Raw genomic sequence first — 16,371 nt, 5'->3', positions numbered from 1 at the left:
AGAGCGGGTTCCCCCTCGATAGAAGATCCGCGCCTCTGTTCAGAATTCCCGGAACATGAGTCGCGCGTAACGACAGGAAAACTCGCCCGCTCCATACCAAACGCTTGTAAGCTAGGGCATGAAGCTTCGGCGAGCGCGCGCCGCCTTGACGATTGATAGCCACTGTCGTGGTATCGTCGCAGCGTACGAGCACATGATGTCCCTGCAGACGAGGCAGAAAATGATTCAGAGCCTTCTAATTGGTTAGAAGCTCTAAATAATCTATGTGCTCTGAACGTAGTTTGCTCGGCCGCAAACCGTTCACAGTTCTGCCCTCCTGGGTGGCACCCCAGCCTGTTAGGGACGCGTCCGTCGTCACGACTTTCCGCAACATGACAGTCCCCAGAGGGGTACCCTGTGCGTAAAAGTCTGCGCTCTTCCAGTGGCGCAGAGCTGCAGCGCAGGTGCGCGTCACTGTTACAGAGCGGCAAAGATCGTGTAACGGGCTGAAATGTAGTGACAAAACCCATTTCATGAACGCCCTCATCCTCAGGGGTCCTAGTGGCAAAAACTGGATAGCTAAAGCCATAAGACCCTGTAGCCTGAGACATGTGCGATATCGCACCCTCGCCCCCTCTCTGAACTGTGACAGACAGTTCGTCAGAGAGAGAACGCGCTCCTGAGAGAGACGCGCTCGCATGGAGACTGAGTTCAGCTCCATGCCCTGGAAGATCACCCTCTGACTGGGTGTAAAGCTGCTCTTGTTCACATTCACCCTGAAGTCCAGAGATCGGGTGTGCGCGAGCACACGGGAGGTGTCCTGCAACACCTTTTCCCTCGAATCGGCTATGATGAGCCAATCGCATATGTATGTCAGGATCCGTAGACCAGACATTCTTAGGGGAGTGAAGCCCGCTTCCACACGCAAACAGAAAGTTCGGGGGCTTAATTTTTGCCCGAACGGAAGCACCGTGAGTTCGTAACAAATGCCTTGATAGGCGAAACGAAGAAACTTCCGGTGTGGTGGATAAATGCTTATGTGGAGAAAAGCATCTCTCAGATCGACCGATGTGAACCAGTCGTTCCGTTTCATGACACGGGCGAGCGAACCAAGGGTTAACATTATGAATCTGTATTTCCTCAAATGTTTGTTCAACACCCTGGGGTCCAGAATAGGACGGAGGGAACCGTCCTTCTTTGTGACCAGGAAATAACGGGAAAAGAAACCCTGGTTTATCAGATTGTGGGGAACCACCTGAATCGCACCTTTGTTTAGAAGAGAGGAGATTTCCTCCTTCAGGACGTGGGCCGTGCTTTCCTCTGTGTGAGAAAAGAGAACGCTGCTGAAACGTGGATGTTTCATAGCAATCTGCAGACGATAGCCCTGTAATATCATGCGTAATACAGTAAGCCAGGCTGACACACAGCTCGTGTGAATGCTCGTCCAGGCCGTGCTGGCTTCGAGCATGCCTAGCTGGCTTATTTGTGATGCAATGGCGCCCTCTAGTGGAGAAACTAGGGACGACACGTGCAGGTTCACCATTACGAGAGAAAGGGTATTTCCCTACATTGAGAGGGTATCTCGCTGTGACGAATTCATTTGATTCGTTAGATTTATTGTGTTTTTTTGTGTTTCTGTGTGTGTTGTGTTTTCTGGGAAACACTGGGGCCGAAGCCTTTATTATTTGGGTGAGGGGAACACAGTATGTGCGGTGTGGTTACACTGCTTTTGAACTTTTCCTCACGACAATCCCCTTGAACAGGGGGGAACACACATCGTCCACTAAACATATGGGCTGGGCAGCCACGGGAGGGGGACACCCTACAGCAGGAACCTTCCGTCCTTTGGACAGGGGTTCTGGGGCAGGGAGAAAGCCCAGAAAACTTCTTTCGAGGCTTTTCCTTGACCTGATTAAAATTACGTCCCGGGACCGGGGGGTTAGGCAAACGCACAGGGGGCGCCTGGCGTGGGACCGTCTTCCTGGGAAGATACAATATGAAGGCCTCGTGCTCCTTCTTGTCGTCGCATCGTTGTTGCATCATAGCAACTGCGGGGCCAAAGAGAGCCCGGCCGGGCTCTACCGGGGCGCCTGCGATACGTTTCTTTTCACTATCCGGGAGACCAGACAGGTTGAGCCAGAGCGAGCGCTCTCCTACCACGGAAAGCGCCATAGAGCGCCCGCAGGTTTGGACGACCTGACGAGCATTACGGAGAACGAGGTCGTTAACCGTGATGATCTCCTTCCACAGTGCAGGAGAGGGAGAAGATCCCTTATCTAACTGCTGGCCCAGATCGTCCAGGATCTCCGCTTGGTAAGCGGAAAGGAGGGAGGAGACATTCAGAGTCCTAACAGCCAAGGCCGAGGATTTATAAACGGCCTGGTGCACCGAGGCAGAAAAACGGTCCATCCTGTTAGGAAGGACCGGCTTCGGGGGGGCGGGCAGCCCTCCCTGGACTGGGTTGAGGTGTCTGGCAATGGAGGGCTCAATGGCAGGCGGTTCACCCATGCCGCGAGCCGCCATATCTTTAACCTCCAGCCCCGCGAGACCGTGTTTAAGATCGAGCGGGTCGTTCCAGTAGTGCCTCATGTGCTTAGCGCACGCTGGAAGAACGGGAAAGAGTTCTTTCCTCGGGCCGGGGGGGGGGGGGGGGGGCTCCCAACACTTTACCGTCATAAATATCCCTCTCCTGGTCGGTGGCGCTCTGTGGAGCCGGCCATTTAATGTTGAGACGAGCGGCCGCTCGTTCACACACATCCAGGAGGATGGATTCAGGCAAGGCCGCGGGGCGCTAGCCTGGGGAATAACAGAGGGCGGGATGGCCTCCTCGTCCTCCGAAATTCCAAGAAGGCCCGCGTCGTCGTAATCACCGGACCCGGCAAGATCGTCGGCGAGCGGGAGGTTACCCGTGAAGATGTCCTCTTCGGGGAACTCAGGATTGGGCTGGTCAGCCAAAACAAGAGCCGTCGCGCCCCGGGAGGTCCCCGGTAGCGCGCTATCGTCACCGTGTTCCATATCCGAGTACGACAAGTCGAGCTCGCCACACTGAGTAGCGGCAACTTTAAGGCGGTGTCGCAGGAGTTTCTTAGGCAGTACCAGGCAGTAACTGCAGTTCTCCGGGTTCTCTATTGCCTCCTCTGCGTGCTTGAGGCCCAAGCAGACCACACAGAAAGGGTAAAAATCCTTAGCGGCGATAAGAGACCCACACGCGGCCGGGCAGGCCCGTAATAGGCTAGACACAGAAGGAGAAGACTGAGAGAGCGACATACCCGCGAAAAACTCAGAAAGGTCCGTGGCGGCAGCCGTGGAACAGGAAGACGGACGAGAGCGCGAGCGGCTCCGAATGCAGACACAGAATGTGGCAGAATAGAACTGTCACGCCCGGTGGAGGCTGATCTGGCGATATTTCCTCCTGCAGACAATAAGTGAGCAGCGCAAATCTAACCGAACTGTGTCAGTACAGAGATCGCGAGAAGCGAATGTCAACTGATGTACAGTAGCGTATGCAGCCCATATATGCCCGCTGGTAAGGGGTGGGGCCTTACTGGGCATTGGCTGCGCGCTCCTGCCTGTCTTGTCAGACTTGGTGCAATTGGATGCTTCTGCAGAGGTCAGGTACGGATGCCCTTCCCATAGGTGGATCTCGAAACGAGATGATGAAAGAGAACTCAAAAGTGCTTGTCAAGATCCCTTTTCAATAATATACAGACTTTATTACACTCCACTCTGTTTGTTTACAGGATGACAAAAAGTTTAAAAAATACATTTTTCAAGATGGTCTGCTTCAGTGGTCCAACAATGCTCGCCAAGGACAAATAGATTGAAATGGCCAATCAAATCAAACAAGGCGGGCTTTACTGGTTCAACTTTATTGTTTACAAAAGCCAAATGTGAATTCCAACATGACTCTTCATTTTTAATGGTGAAATAGCGTAAGATAAGATAAACATTTTATAAAGGACAACTGTTTTAGAAAAGATAAACAACAGAATGACATCCAGTGATGCAAGCAAATTTTTTTTTTGTCAAATTCAAAATAAAAAGTAGCATTTTTATATATATATATATATATATATATATATATATATATATATATATATATATATATATATATATATATATATATATATATATATATATATATGCAAATATTTCTTAAATATATACATGTATGTGTGTGTATCAAATATACATAATTATTCATAGTACACACACAAATATAATGTAAACACAAACTTTTATTTTGGATGTGATTAATCAGGATTAACCATTTGACAGTGCTAATATATATGTATAAATACATATTTATTTAAAATAGTATTTCAGTCTGGCGAGCAAACAAAAAATGCTCTAACCAATGGCGATTCTATTGCCCAGGTGTCCGTAGAGGGTTTATATATGTAGAATATATTTTGCATTAGCATCTCTCATCAGTCAAACAGCTAAACGAGCAGCAAAGGAATGACTCATCAGATTAGCTTAATCAATGACAGCATGTTTGTCCAAAAATCCTGTCTAGTGTGACCAGGGAGGAGCTAATAATGGATGAAGCATGTCAGTGTTTCTGAGGAAGCGGGGCTGCAGTCAGCTACATGGTGGATCAACACTAATGGAGAATTTCATGAGTGAGAGATAACAGGCAAACACTCATTCATCGGATTCATTTCATTCAGACTCTATAACTCAGAGTCATGCACATGTTCTAAGGTGATCTTTATCTAGTTGTTCTCAAGTGATGGGTGCAGACAACATGGGGAAAAAAGCAATGCTAAATGCAAATAATAAAACACACTTAACCAAGGGTTTCTTCACATTTTTCATTTAAAAATTCCATACTATTCTCAGACTCAACATTTGAATTTCATATTTCAGAAAACTGAATAGGGGCCATAGTCTGAAAACAAATGATTATACGGATATCAGGGAGTATTATATATATGTATATATATATATATATATATATATATATATATATATATATATATATATATATATATATATATATATATATATATATATATATATATATATATATATATATATATACACCTACATACAAGAGAAAACAAAATGTTCCTATTCAAGCTGTATTAGAATAATCTGTGTATTGTTTTGCCATTTTGCATATTGTTGAACCCATACAGTTCATAATAATATTAATACATTGTCAGTAAAACCAAACCAAACAAAACACAAATTCAGTAAAACCAATCCCATCCAGTAAACTTTTGTCAAATAATAAACATTTTCGGTACTTGAAGTGAAGTGTTTTTGACTGGAAAATCTGGGTCCTAAAGCAAAACCTGTGGAGAACCACTACTCAAAGTCAGTGATGTATGCGTGTCATGCGATATATACAGACAGATGTCAAACAACGCAAGCAGATGAGAACAATTGCGTTGTTGTCCATTCGCTTCTATCTCAGCACAGAGGAAGATCCATTTTAAGCATTTCATGCCTCAGAGAGCAGCCTTTAATACACGTCTGTTTGCTATTGAAATCTCCTTTATCTTTAAATAGTGCTTGAGCAATGATGCATTCAGAAGAGCTCGCCTCTCCTACATTGAGTTCTTGTATCTTTTCTTTATTAAACCTTGAAGAACCCTACTGTGGAAGTTCTTAAAAAACTATCACCCCCTCTGATCTGTCCACCCACTAATCCACTCACGCAGCCATTCATGGCAGTTTCATTAATTCTGTTAAATAGCCTAAGTACTTCTGCATAAGCAGAGCCAAATTACCTGCTTTTGAGACCAATCAAACTGCTTTTATTCTATCAAATGTTCATAGACAATTTGATGACAATCTAGCCAGTTTTCTATTTCAGGAGTTACTCTGCCAAAAAGACAAGCTACAAAATAACTGAAGAAAGCATTTAATGCCGTTCCACACCTGTATACTTTTCTTTGTTCTGTAGATCATAAATGGAGATATTTATGGTTATTTATGGTTTTAAGCCCGCTCGTTTCCATACAAGTCAACTATAGGCCAAAAAGTTAGTGCTCCAGGGAAGAGAGAAAAAAAATACAAGTTTGGAACAACATGAAGGTGAACAAATGATGATAGCTTTCTATTATTTCTAAGCTAAACGATTAAGAGAATTCAAGCTGATTAGGCAATTTCCTCAAGCTGTACAGTAAGTAATAAGGAAGGTCTGAGTGTGTGACATATTTGAACACACAGGCATGAATCAAACGAAAGAAACTTGTCCTACTCAACCACACATGTTGCAAGAACACGTCCCTGCCTGACTTGTCAGAGAAGGCATGGCAAGCACGTAGACAAATCAGTTCATGAATACAATATTTACAAAATGTAATTACAAGCAATGGCAGAGATGAGTAAAGATGTTTGAAGTTTCATTTGGACTGATTATATTAGCAAACATCTAAGATCTTGTCCTCAACGAAAGGTCGAGCAAGTCCTGGCTCTCAAACTATCAGGATGCAAGAGAAAAGAGGATCCCAAAAGCAAGATGGGGGTGAAGTGTTTAGCTCGTGGCTAGAAGAAATAAGTGTGTCTTTGTTGGTCTGTGCTAATTATAGCAGAAACAGCCTGGGCTCAGACCTCCTCTCTCTAATAACATTTATCAGCTCCTTGTCACCAAAGACCCATTGTTCTCATCTCTCCTCAAATACTCCCCAAGAACATCTCTGAACTGAATCCTCTGGGACACGTTCACACACCTGCTTCCTTATCGAAGAATACAGAAAACAACATGGACATTTTACATTCATCTATGTAAAATTCAAGAATATTGATCAGCTCTTCGATTTCATGCTCACACATGGAAAAGCATCTCATATTAAAGTTTGTCGATGCTAAAGCGTGCCTTTATGAATACAGGATGTCTGCATTCTGAACACCAGTTTCATGGCCAATAAAGGCACTCAGCAGGCAGGACATACGGCCGGCCAGCACATTAGTAATGATTCAGTCACCAAGCCCCACATCCTGTATACATTACTCTTTAACTGGTAGTGCTATGAAAAGCCATCGAGGAAACAGAGTGGATCTCAATGATAGTAATGAGACCACTAAGACATTAAATACTAATCTGCCAGAGAAAGCATAAGCAGTTTGTGTGAAACCGATAGTTAAGGCGCATGCAGATGGAGGGGCTGCTGCTCTGAATCTGACAATGACACCAAAGATTTACTTGCTGCCATTTATAGATCCGGAAAATTACAGGGAGGCAACTATTATTTGTGCTGAGGGGTTGTCAAATCCGTAAAAACAACCTCCCTCCCTTTGTAACCTACATTTCAAATGGGATGTGATCCGTCCATTGTGGATCACTACGCAGACGACTATAAATCCTTTTTCAATAGCTCTGATCCCAGCATAATATAACACAATTATAATAACAGACTAGAATTGAGCAGAGCTAAAAGTACCACACAATGGTGTCCGTCACAAGATTTAATAACAGAGTATAGCCAACTATATAGCACAGGAAATATTCCCATAAGACAATCAGATGGCATCTAAATCTGGAACACAGGAACAGTAACTAATAAAGATGTAAAAATCGGAGTTTCTGGGATTATAGATGTTCACACAACTATAATATTTAACCACGGGGAAATTAGCAATTTCATCAACATTACTGTATCACTTACTTCATGGGCTTGAAGAGCGCCTGGCCATAGTTCTGGAATGTCATGATGAGCTTCAGCTGCGTGCCTCCAGATTTCATTGCTACAGAGAGAACAAGAGTGGCGCTAAACACTCGTCTCAGGAAAATAACTTGAGCTTTCTTACAATGAACCATTTAAGATTAGGTCATTATGCAAGTTGCAAAAACAATGTGAAAAATCAATTGTGAAAATTAGTTGTCCTGTAATTGCAGATGGTTATAGTCTTGTATTTGATGATTAAAAACGGTTGAAGAAAACAAAGCACAAGTGTATTTTGGCCATACACATTGTCCTTTTAGGGAAGCTGATAAGACTTTATATAAAACATTTTTTAGTTTTTTTAGTTTTTTAAAGCTTGAATATGCAGGCAATCACAAACAGATGAAGGAAAACAAGGGGACACCGCCTCAAGTCACTGAAGAGGCTGCTGTGCCCATACCAGTTTTTTTTAAAGATCACTATCACCATAGATTAACATGCAACTTCCTTTAGATATAAAATAAACCGGGATCCAAACCAGAACAGCCTTTGTTCCTGAATGAATCATCCTATATGGGCTTATTTTGTGATAATTTCTGGGTTACTGTGCATTCTTTAACTTATTACTCAGCTACTTAGCAAATAAGTAAATAATGGATATTAAATATTGATATGAAAAATGATTTGTTATTATTTTATTATTACTATATTGTTATTAAATCGTATTATAAGTGAGATTGGTTGCCAAGGACACTAGTCAAATATGCAGTTTAATGGTTATTACAAAAATATTCTGACCGCAGAATACAGCTATCATCCAATCAGAATCAAGTATTCAGGAGAGCTGTGTAATAAGTTGAGAAATTGACCTTGGGGCTTCACATAAATGTAGCCCATCAAGTACAAGTCTAGGCTACTTGACGATATGAATGCTTGGTAGGAGATACTTTTCCACAGCATGGCGTTTGATTAGGTCTAAATTGCACACTCTTCTCATTCATTTACCCTGCTGGAATCCACTAGCAGTGAATCTCAGTCCAATTTTATTGATGCATCCTTAGCCAGAGTGCAGGAAGATTCTAGCCATTATCTTGGAAAAACTTCATTCAAAGAATCTATTTAAATCTGTTAGGAGGAGCAGCACTGAAAGATGCAGTTAAATCACGCATTACACCCGCTGCAATCCTAAAATCTCCTCCCTATTTATTTGCTATTTACTGTGTAATTGTGTAATCTCAAATATGGTCTTACCAACACTTGTGATCCTTTGCGACACCAGATCCTTCAGCATTGCATCAATGACCGGGTTGTGCCTGGAGTAAAGCTCATACCGGTTGATCCCAATGTGGAAGCGGAGCCAGTTTGGGTACGAGTCTGAGGACATCTCGCCAGTAGGAGCATAATCCCCATCTTTACTTTCCCCATTCCTACGGAAAAACAATCCAAATGCAATGAACGATCTGCCATTTTTCATAAGCCATTACAGAGATGATTCATAGAATGGTGTTTCGAACGCCATGCATCAAGATGCATGATGATAATAAAAATACTTTAGATTCAGTTCACATTTATTTGCATAGCGCTTTTCATAATACATATCATTTCAAAGCAACTTTACAGAAAAATGCATATTACTACATTACAATTTAGAGTGATCTGTTATCAGAGGTGACTCAAAGTAGGCTAATATGTCAAAAATGTACAGTTCTGATTACACAAAAAATGTTGTTAGCTAATTTCATGTACTTTTTATTTTAAAAAAAATGTTATTGTTGTTGTTGTTAAAATTATTATGAGGAAATTATATTATTTGGGGGAAACATGATTCTGTATGCAAGTTTTGTGTGTGCTATATGAGAGAAAACCTCAACCTACCACTCTGGGTTCTCTGCAGCTTTAGGGTCAAATCTTATATCAGTGTTGACATTGAACAAAGTGTCTTCATCAGTTAAAGTAGGCAACGGCCTGGTGTATAAAGGATGCTCAAATAGCGCCGAGAGCCTCGAACCCTTCACAGCTGCGTTCTTCAGGGTCGAGTCGTGTGTCGCGTGCCTCTTCTCGTCACCTGTCAACTTCTCAAATCTTTTCAAAGCCTCTGATCTCTCCCCAACGGTGATCTTTTCCAGCGAGTGAGAGGACAGGTTTGAGTTCGGCTCGTTGCTGAAGTCTTGAAGTATTCTGAGCGTGTGTTTATTAGGCCAGCCGGACTCTGATCCCGGCTTGGCTCGACGCTTACCCCAGTTCTGCGGCTCTTCGCTGGGTGTGTGCGAGCACGAACACGCGCTACTGCTCCGTCTCTCCAGCTTCGGTAACAAGTCTATCATAATGTGCATAGAGCAGGCTATGAGGAACACCATCAGAATCAAGACGCGGAATTTTCTAAAGAGGATCATCTTCAGGGTCTCCTGTTCGAGAAATGACTTGTTTGGAAAGGCAGGGATAAAAGTGAGCAAGCGCACTACATCGCCAACAGTACATAAAACACGAGCTCCCAAATGTATGAGAAGAACACATGGAACGTTTTCGATTTCATTTGCCAGTTTAAAGGCAGAAATGGGGATTTATTTAGCAAAGCGCTCATCCACATCCATGCGAAACAATAATCCAGTTATTTACGTGCGCTCGCGATTAAATTCCTCCCGTGCAGTCAGTTGACGAGACGCGAGAACAATCTTCGACACAACCGCTCATAGTCTATTTTAACATTTAATAGCCTAGCTGTTATAACTGCAGGTATTTGCGAAATATAATTAAGTCAAGCCTCGTCAGATAAATGATCCACAAAAGTGCGTGTTCGCGATGCCGCGGTCCAGCTCACATCTGACGCTATTCAAACAACGCACGAGATCTTTTTCACAGCTGCACAAGTTCATTCGCTTTTCTTATCCAGTACAAATCGAGGCTGTTCAGTCGTTGAAAGCGACAAGACGCATTGGCAGCCGTCCGTGGCAGGTTTCGAGAAAGTCTGGCATGGCAGCTCCTTCCGTCGATAAATGTGATTTGTGGAGAAAGTTTCAACGTTTCATCCTGAACATCCAGCTCGTATGGAGGTGATGCCTGCCCGTTGACAGGAGCTTGAGGAAATACCTCTGTCGGAGTTCAGGGTGGGTGTGTTAAATATCATGATGCTGAAGCCCCTCGCACATAGTGGATTGGCTGAGCTTGAAAACATCAGGACAGACAGCCCAGGCTCGCTTCCTGTAGCGTCAAATTGTGCAAGAAGAGGGCGTCTGAACACACACTACTACCCATTATTGTCTGAAATGACTTTTTAAGATGTACTTAACACGCACGCCCTAACCACTCTCTACTACCTAATTCGGTGGAAAAATTATGGACTCATTCTCCATGTGGCATGTCATGGAGCAGTTGACAAAGAAGCATCCTGCATATATGATGAGGTAAAATAATATGCTTAAAACGTGTCAACGGGTTCATCTTTGTGTACAGACTGAGAAGGATCTCTCAGAAGTGAATTCACCTAAAAAAAAAATGTTTAATCCTAACATGAGTTTCTTCCTATATACACAGAAAGAGAAGGATGACTCATTTGTGAAGAAATTGCCCAGACCAGGCCACTGTGAACTGAATCATCTGATTCATTGATTTGCTCACCAATCAGACATCACTTATTCTCTCATGAACACACCAAGCTAGAGAAGATGTCAAGATTTTCAGGAAATCACTCACATGTGACTTTGTATTCTTATCCAAAGCGATTGTGTAACAAGATGTGGACTATCACACAAGTATTGTGAACTACTTTTAAGTGTTTTGTGTCCTTTATACATTATAGAATGAGTAATGATGGCATCTTGGGGGCTTGGCCTATCAATATATATATATATATATATATATACAGCACTGACAGGGGAAGTGAATGACACTGATTATCTCTTCATCATGGCACCTACATGGAGTATATTAGGTAACAAGTAATCATTTTTAAAGTTGATGTGTTAAAAGCGGAAAAAATGGGCACATGTAAGGATATAAGTGAGTTTGACAAGAGCCAAATTGTGATGGCAAGACGACAAAACTACAGCTCTTGTGTTGTGTTCCCAGTCTGCAATGGTCAGTATCAAAAGTTGTCCAAGAAAGGAACAGTGGTGAACCGGCAACGGGGTCATGGGTGGCCAAGGCTCAGTGAAGTATGTGGGGAGCGAAAGCTGGCCCATGAGGTCCGATCAAACATGAGCTAATGTAGCTCAACTTGCTCAAGAAGTTGATTCTTATAGAAAGGTGTCAGAATACAGTGCATCACAGTTTTTTGCATATCACAGTTTGAAAGCGCCAACAGTGGCCACATGATGAATCACGTTTTCTTTATCACGTGGATGGCTGGGTGCGTTTGTGTCGCATGGGGAAAACATGGCACCGGGATGTACTATGGGAAGAAGGCAAGCTGGCGAAGGCAGTGTGATGCTTTGGCAATGTTCAACTGGCAAACCTTGGGTCCTGCCATCCATGTGGATGTTACTTTGACACGTACCACCTACCTAAGCATTGTTGCAGACCATGTACACCCTTTCATGGAAACAGGTTTCCCTGGTGGCTTTGGCCTCTTTCAGCAGGATAATGCACCCTTACACAAAGAAAAAATGGTTTAGGAATGGTTTGAGGAGCACAACGAGTTTGAGGTGTTGACTTGGCCTGCAAATTCCCCAGATCTTAATCCAATTGAGCATCTGTGGGATGTGCTGAACAAACAAGTCTGATCCATGGAGGCCCCACCTTGCAACTTACAGGATTTAAAGGATCTACTGCTAACATCTTGGTGACAGAGACCACAGCACACCGTCAGGGGTCTAGTGGAGTCCATGCCTCGACGGGTCAGTGCTGCTTTGGCAAAAAAAAGGGGGACCAACACAATATTAGGAATAACGTTATGCCTTATCTTGTCTATATACATATGCAATCTTCATTTTGTCAGTGAAATCCACAATTAAGCTGTAAAGCTCCGAATAGGCATTTAAATAATGTAAAATAGACAAAGATAGGCAAGCAATAAAATATTAGCAGCAAGGATAAAGAGGAACAATAAAGACCAGAACAATTGAAACAATTAAATAAAATATGCAATTAAAATTCACTTTGATCTGATCCTGAAATGAATACGTGTCTACCAATACAAAGAGCAGGTTCAGTACAAGACAGAGACAAGAAGTCAGCACTAGTAATCACTTAATTATAATATATTAGGTCAAATGTCACATTTCAGACAAGTGAACTGCCAGAGATGACAATGAATGGCTGATTGTCTTCAGAGAGAGTTTTCCTTAAATTCCCTGCTGAATTTGGTGAAAAATGCTCGAAAAACAAAGCGTTGTTTGGGTTCTTGCCTGAGGAAAGAGCTAATTAATGGTCACTGATTTCAAACAAGGTTCGATTTCACTGTGAGAGAGCTTCTGTTCTTTCATCTAGTCACACATTATTGCATTTCCTATGATAAGGTTCTGTGATAAGAACCTGAGCTCTAACTTTTGTTGTTCTAGAAACCATAACAGTTAGCCACCTGAGTCTGGCTTAACACAACCATAACTCCCTCATAACAATAACTCAGCTTTGTCCTTCGTCAATGTGTCAAGCAAGGATGTCAAAAATGACTGAGACAAGCCATTTAAACCAGAATGCACAGCTTGTGTCAACACTCGGTCCACCTCCGTTGCATCTCTCATAGTGAGCAGGCTAGCAGAATGGCACTGGCTTGAGAGCTCTACAGATGGCAAAGGCAACACAGAGGATTTGTTCCTTTCAAAGCGCTGACTACAGCAGAGGCTGTAAATAAGCCTGAATAGATTTATGACCACTCCTGTATGTCTCTGCAAGGTATCAGGGTGGACCATTAGATACAGTTCTGTGGACAGAGATAGGGGATTATGCTGAAGATAGAGATACAGATACAGATAAGACGAGGGCATGAAAGCATTGGCTGACATGTCTATTCATTATTTAGTCAGAGATTTATGCTACAATTTGCTCAGATGGCGATAGAGAGCGAGAGCGTGGGTTTGATGGAAGTTGAAATTAATTTAAAGTATAGTCAATATGCTTCAACTTCAGTCAATGATCAGAAGAGAACAGTGAGGAGGTGTAACGGGATTGATTTCATTTTAAAATTAGCATTAAAATAAGACACATTTCAGTGGCAAGACAATGCTTATATTTTTACTTGACCTACAATTCCCAAACTCCCAAAAGGATATTTCTGTTGCTTGCAGTTATTATTCATATTATGAGACTTGCTTTATTGCATGCTTCCAAAAGACATACTGAAATAATACACAACTTGATAATGACATATGAGATGGATCACAGTGCTTTGTTCATTTAAAGAAATGCTACTTCTTTTTGTTGAAGAGACTTTGTATAATTTATAATTTATGGACACTAGGCACATTTTGTTTTTAGATTACTGAATCCATGAAGGTAATGCAGCAAGGACTAAAGTGATGCAAAAAAAAAAAAAAAAGTTTAAGCCCTAAAAGAGTGAGAAACTCTAGTTCATATATACAGTATGTTATGACCAAGGTTGTGACTAAGACAGATTTGAGGTGTGAATTAAAACTTGTCTTCAAAAAAATAAACACCATGTATGTGTAAATTAAACACTTTTGAATGTAAGAATGTCCAAATTTAGGTTGAGTAAATAAAATTTAAATAAATTAGTCAAAACATTATAACTGTATTAGAACTATATTTCTGTCACGTTTAAAGTCCAAAGATGATAAGGATGAAGACAGGTTAAGAGTTTCAAAATATCAAAATTATCCATGGCAACATGAATGGCAGGAAAACTAGAACAAAAGAAAACCATTAAATAAACGATAAACAAATTTAAAGTCCATAAAAGTGAAACCAATTGAACACAATTGTGACAAAACACCCCCCACTGGGAATGGCTGAGGAGATGGTTCAAGAGGTGGATGAGGGACTAGTGAAGGAACTAGTGATGGAAGGAACCAGGGTAGTGGTGACGGTGGAAGGAAACAGGGAGGTGAAGATGGGAGGAGTGGCCAGGTGGCCACTCATGCTGGCCACCTGCTGATTACACCCAGGCAATGACTAAAGGAGATGAAGCCATAGAGAATGGAGGCCAGGGTGAAAACAGAGAGCAGATGGGGACAGCCGACACCGACGGTCTAGGACAGGGGTGGGCAATTAATTTTCCCAAGGGGCCACATGAGAAACTGAGGCAGTTGTAGAGGGCCGGACCAATTGAATTCAGTAAATAAATATTTAGAAGCTCATGCCTTCTTAAAACTCTACATTCTGAATATATATATATATATATATTTAATGTTAGCTAACATATTTAAGGGCTAAAGGCACAGCTTTCTTGAAAGCTGTCCTGCATGATCGTGAACCCATTTGAGTGAAGGTGCATAAAAATGTAAGTTATTTATTGAAATTTGAACTTATTTAAAAAGATACTTTAAATGTGAAATTAAAACCGCCAGTAGGCGGCAGCATATCGCCGTTAATTAGTGAGTCATTGAGATTCAAACGATTCATTCAAACGACTGATAAATTCAACAATGAAGCATTTCACTGCAATAATAAGTGGGTCATTGAGATCGCCTTCTTTAACCGTTGTGTGTTGCTCAAAGAGGCAAAAGAGTGCAGTGCTCTTTTTTTAAACTATTTTTGTTGGCGAAAAACAGGCAATATGATATCTAAAAAGTGATTATCTTAATATTATCTTCTTGCTTATTAAATTGTTGTATAACATGAATATCATTTGTAATCATGTGATTTTGGTTAACTGTATTCAATTATATAGCTAAATATAAAAATCATACTGCCATTTTTGACCATTATCTTGAATTTGGGGGGTATTCTAAATGCATTTTAATAGAAATCACGCAATGAAAGCCATCACTATGAACATGCACGAGTCATCATGCTAGAGAAGCCTACATCCCAGAGCATGTGCGTGCTCCCAATAGTTTTGTTTCTATTTGGCTTTTGTAAAGTGAGGGACTTATTTGATAATGTATCACACACCAACAATGCAGCATTCCAATGCTTGATATCCGTTCCTCTGACTCTGGCCTTCTAACTGTTCCCACAACTCACTTGCGTACTCGCTTCCATATGAGATTAGACATGCGGAATCTGTTAGTGTTTTTAAATCTTTTCTTAAAACTCACTTTTTATACTTGCTTATATGTGATTTCATAGTTTTTTTGTTGTTGTTGTTGTATATTGTTTTTTTTCTTCAATCTAGTTTATGTTTGTAGTGTGTTTAGTATTTAGTTTTTTATCTTTTTTACACTGTGTCTTTTTTTGTTCAGCGCTTGAGAAATTGCATTTAAAGGCGGTATATAAAAGAAAGTTTCTTATTATTATTATATAGTTCATTTGGGCAAGTGACTGCTCCGTCCCGAGTGTCGTTCATGCTGGCCAGGGGCTATAGTATCCTTATTGTCGAACCCTGAATTATCTCACGCGGGCCAGTCAAGGATAGCCAAAGCACTGGATGTGGCCTTACACTTGCCAGGTCTGGTCTAGGAGGTGGAGCCAGTGCTACTGAAGACCAAGTCGTGGCTGGAGGAAAGGCAGAGCCCACTGGAGCGACAGGGTGGAGAGAAGGAGCGGAGCAGATGGCTTGAAAGGCCGTGGAACATGCAGGGTGATGGCTGACCAAGGTGGAGCCAGAGGGACAAGGGGCCTCTGGTGAGTCGAGGGAGAGAGGAGCTAAGGTGTAGCCAATAAGTCAACAGACCTTGGTGGATTGACAGGATCGGCGACTGGAGGCATAGCTGGGGGA

The 16,371-nt window shown here is 42.0% G+C and overlaps 1 protein-coding gene across 1 annotated transcript in view; it reads right to left on the bottom strand.

Annotated features, from left to right (window-relative positions):
• The window catches only part of fam20cb (FAM20C golgi associated secretory pathway kinase b), a 72,525-nt gene extending 61,782 nt beyond the window's left edge, over positions 1 to 10,743 (bottom strand). The window contains exons 1-3 of the mRNA XM_067429436.1: positions 9,474 to 10,743; positions 8,850 to 9,025; positions 7,602 to 7,680 (exon numbers count right to left, since the gene is read on the bottom strand). Coding sequence (XP_067285537.1) covers positions 7,602 to 7,680; positions 8,850 to 9,025; positions 9,474 to 9,991 — 773 coding nt within the window. The 5' untranslated portion in view covers positions 9,992 to 10,743. The remainder of the gene's footprint in view (positions 1 to 7,601; positions 7,681 to 8,849; positions 9,026 to 9,473) is intronic.
• Between the last annotated feature and the right edge of the window lie 5,628 nt (positions 10,744 to 16,371).

Source organism: Pseudorasbora parva, chromosome 21 (genome assembly GCF_024679245.1).
Source record: "Pseudorasbora parva isolate DD20220531a chromosome 21, ASM2467924v1, whole genome shotgun sequence".
Taxonomy (NCBI): domain Eukaryota; kingdom Metazoa; phylum Chordata; class Actinopteri; order Cypriniformes; family Gobionidae; genus Pseudorasbora; species Pseudorasbora parva.
The sequence above is the reverse complement of the archived record's forward strand: the minus strand, read 5'-3'. Positions and strand labels throughout refer to the sequence as shown.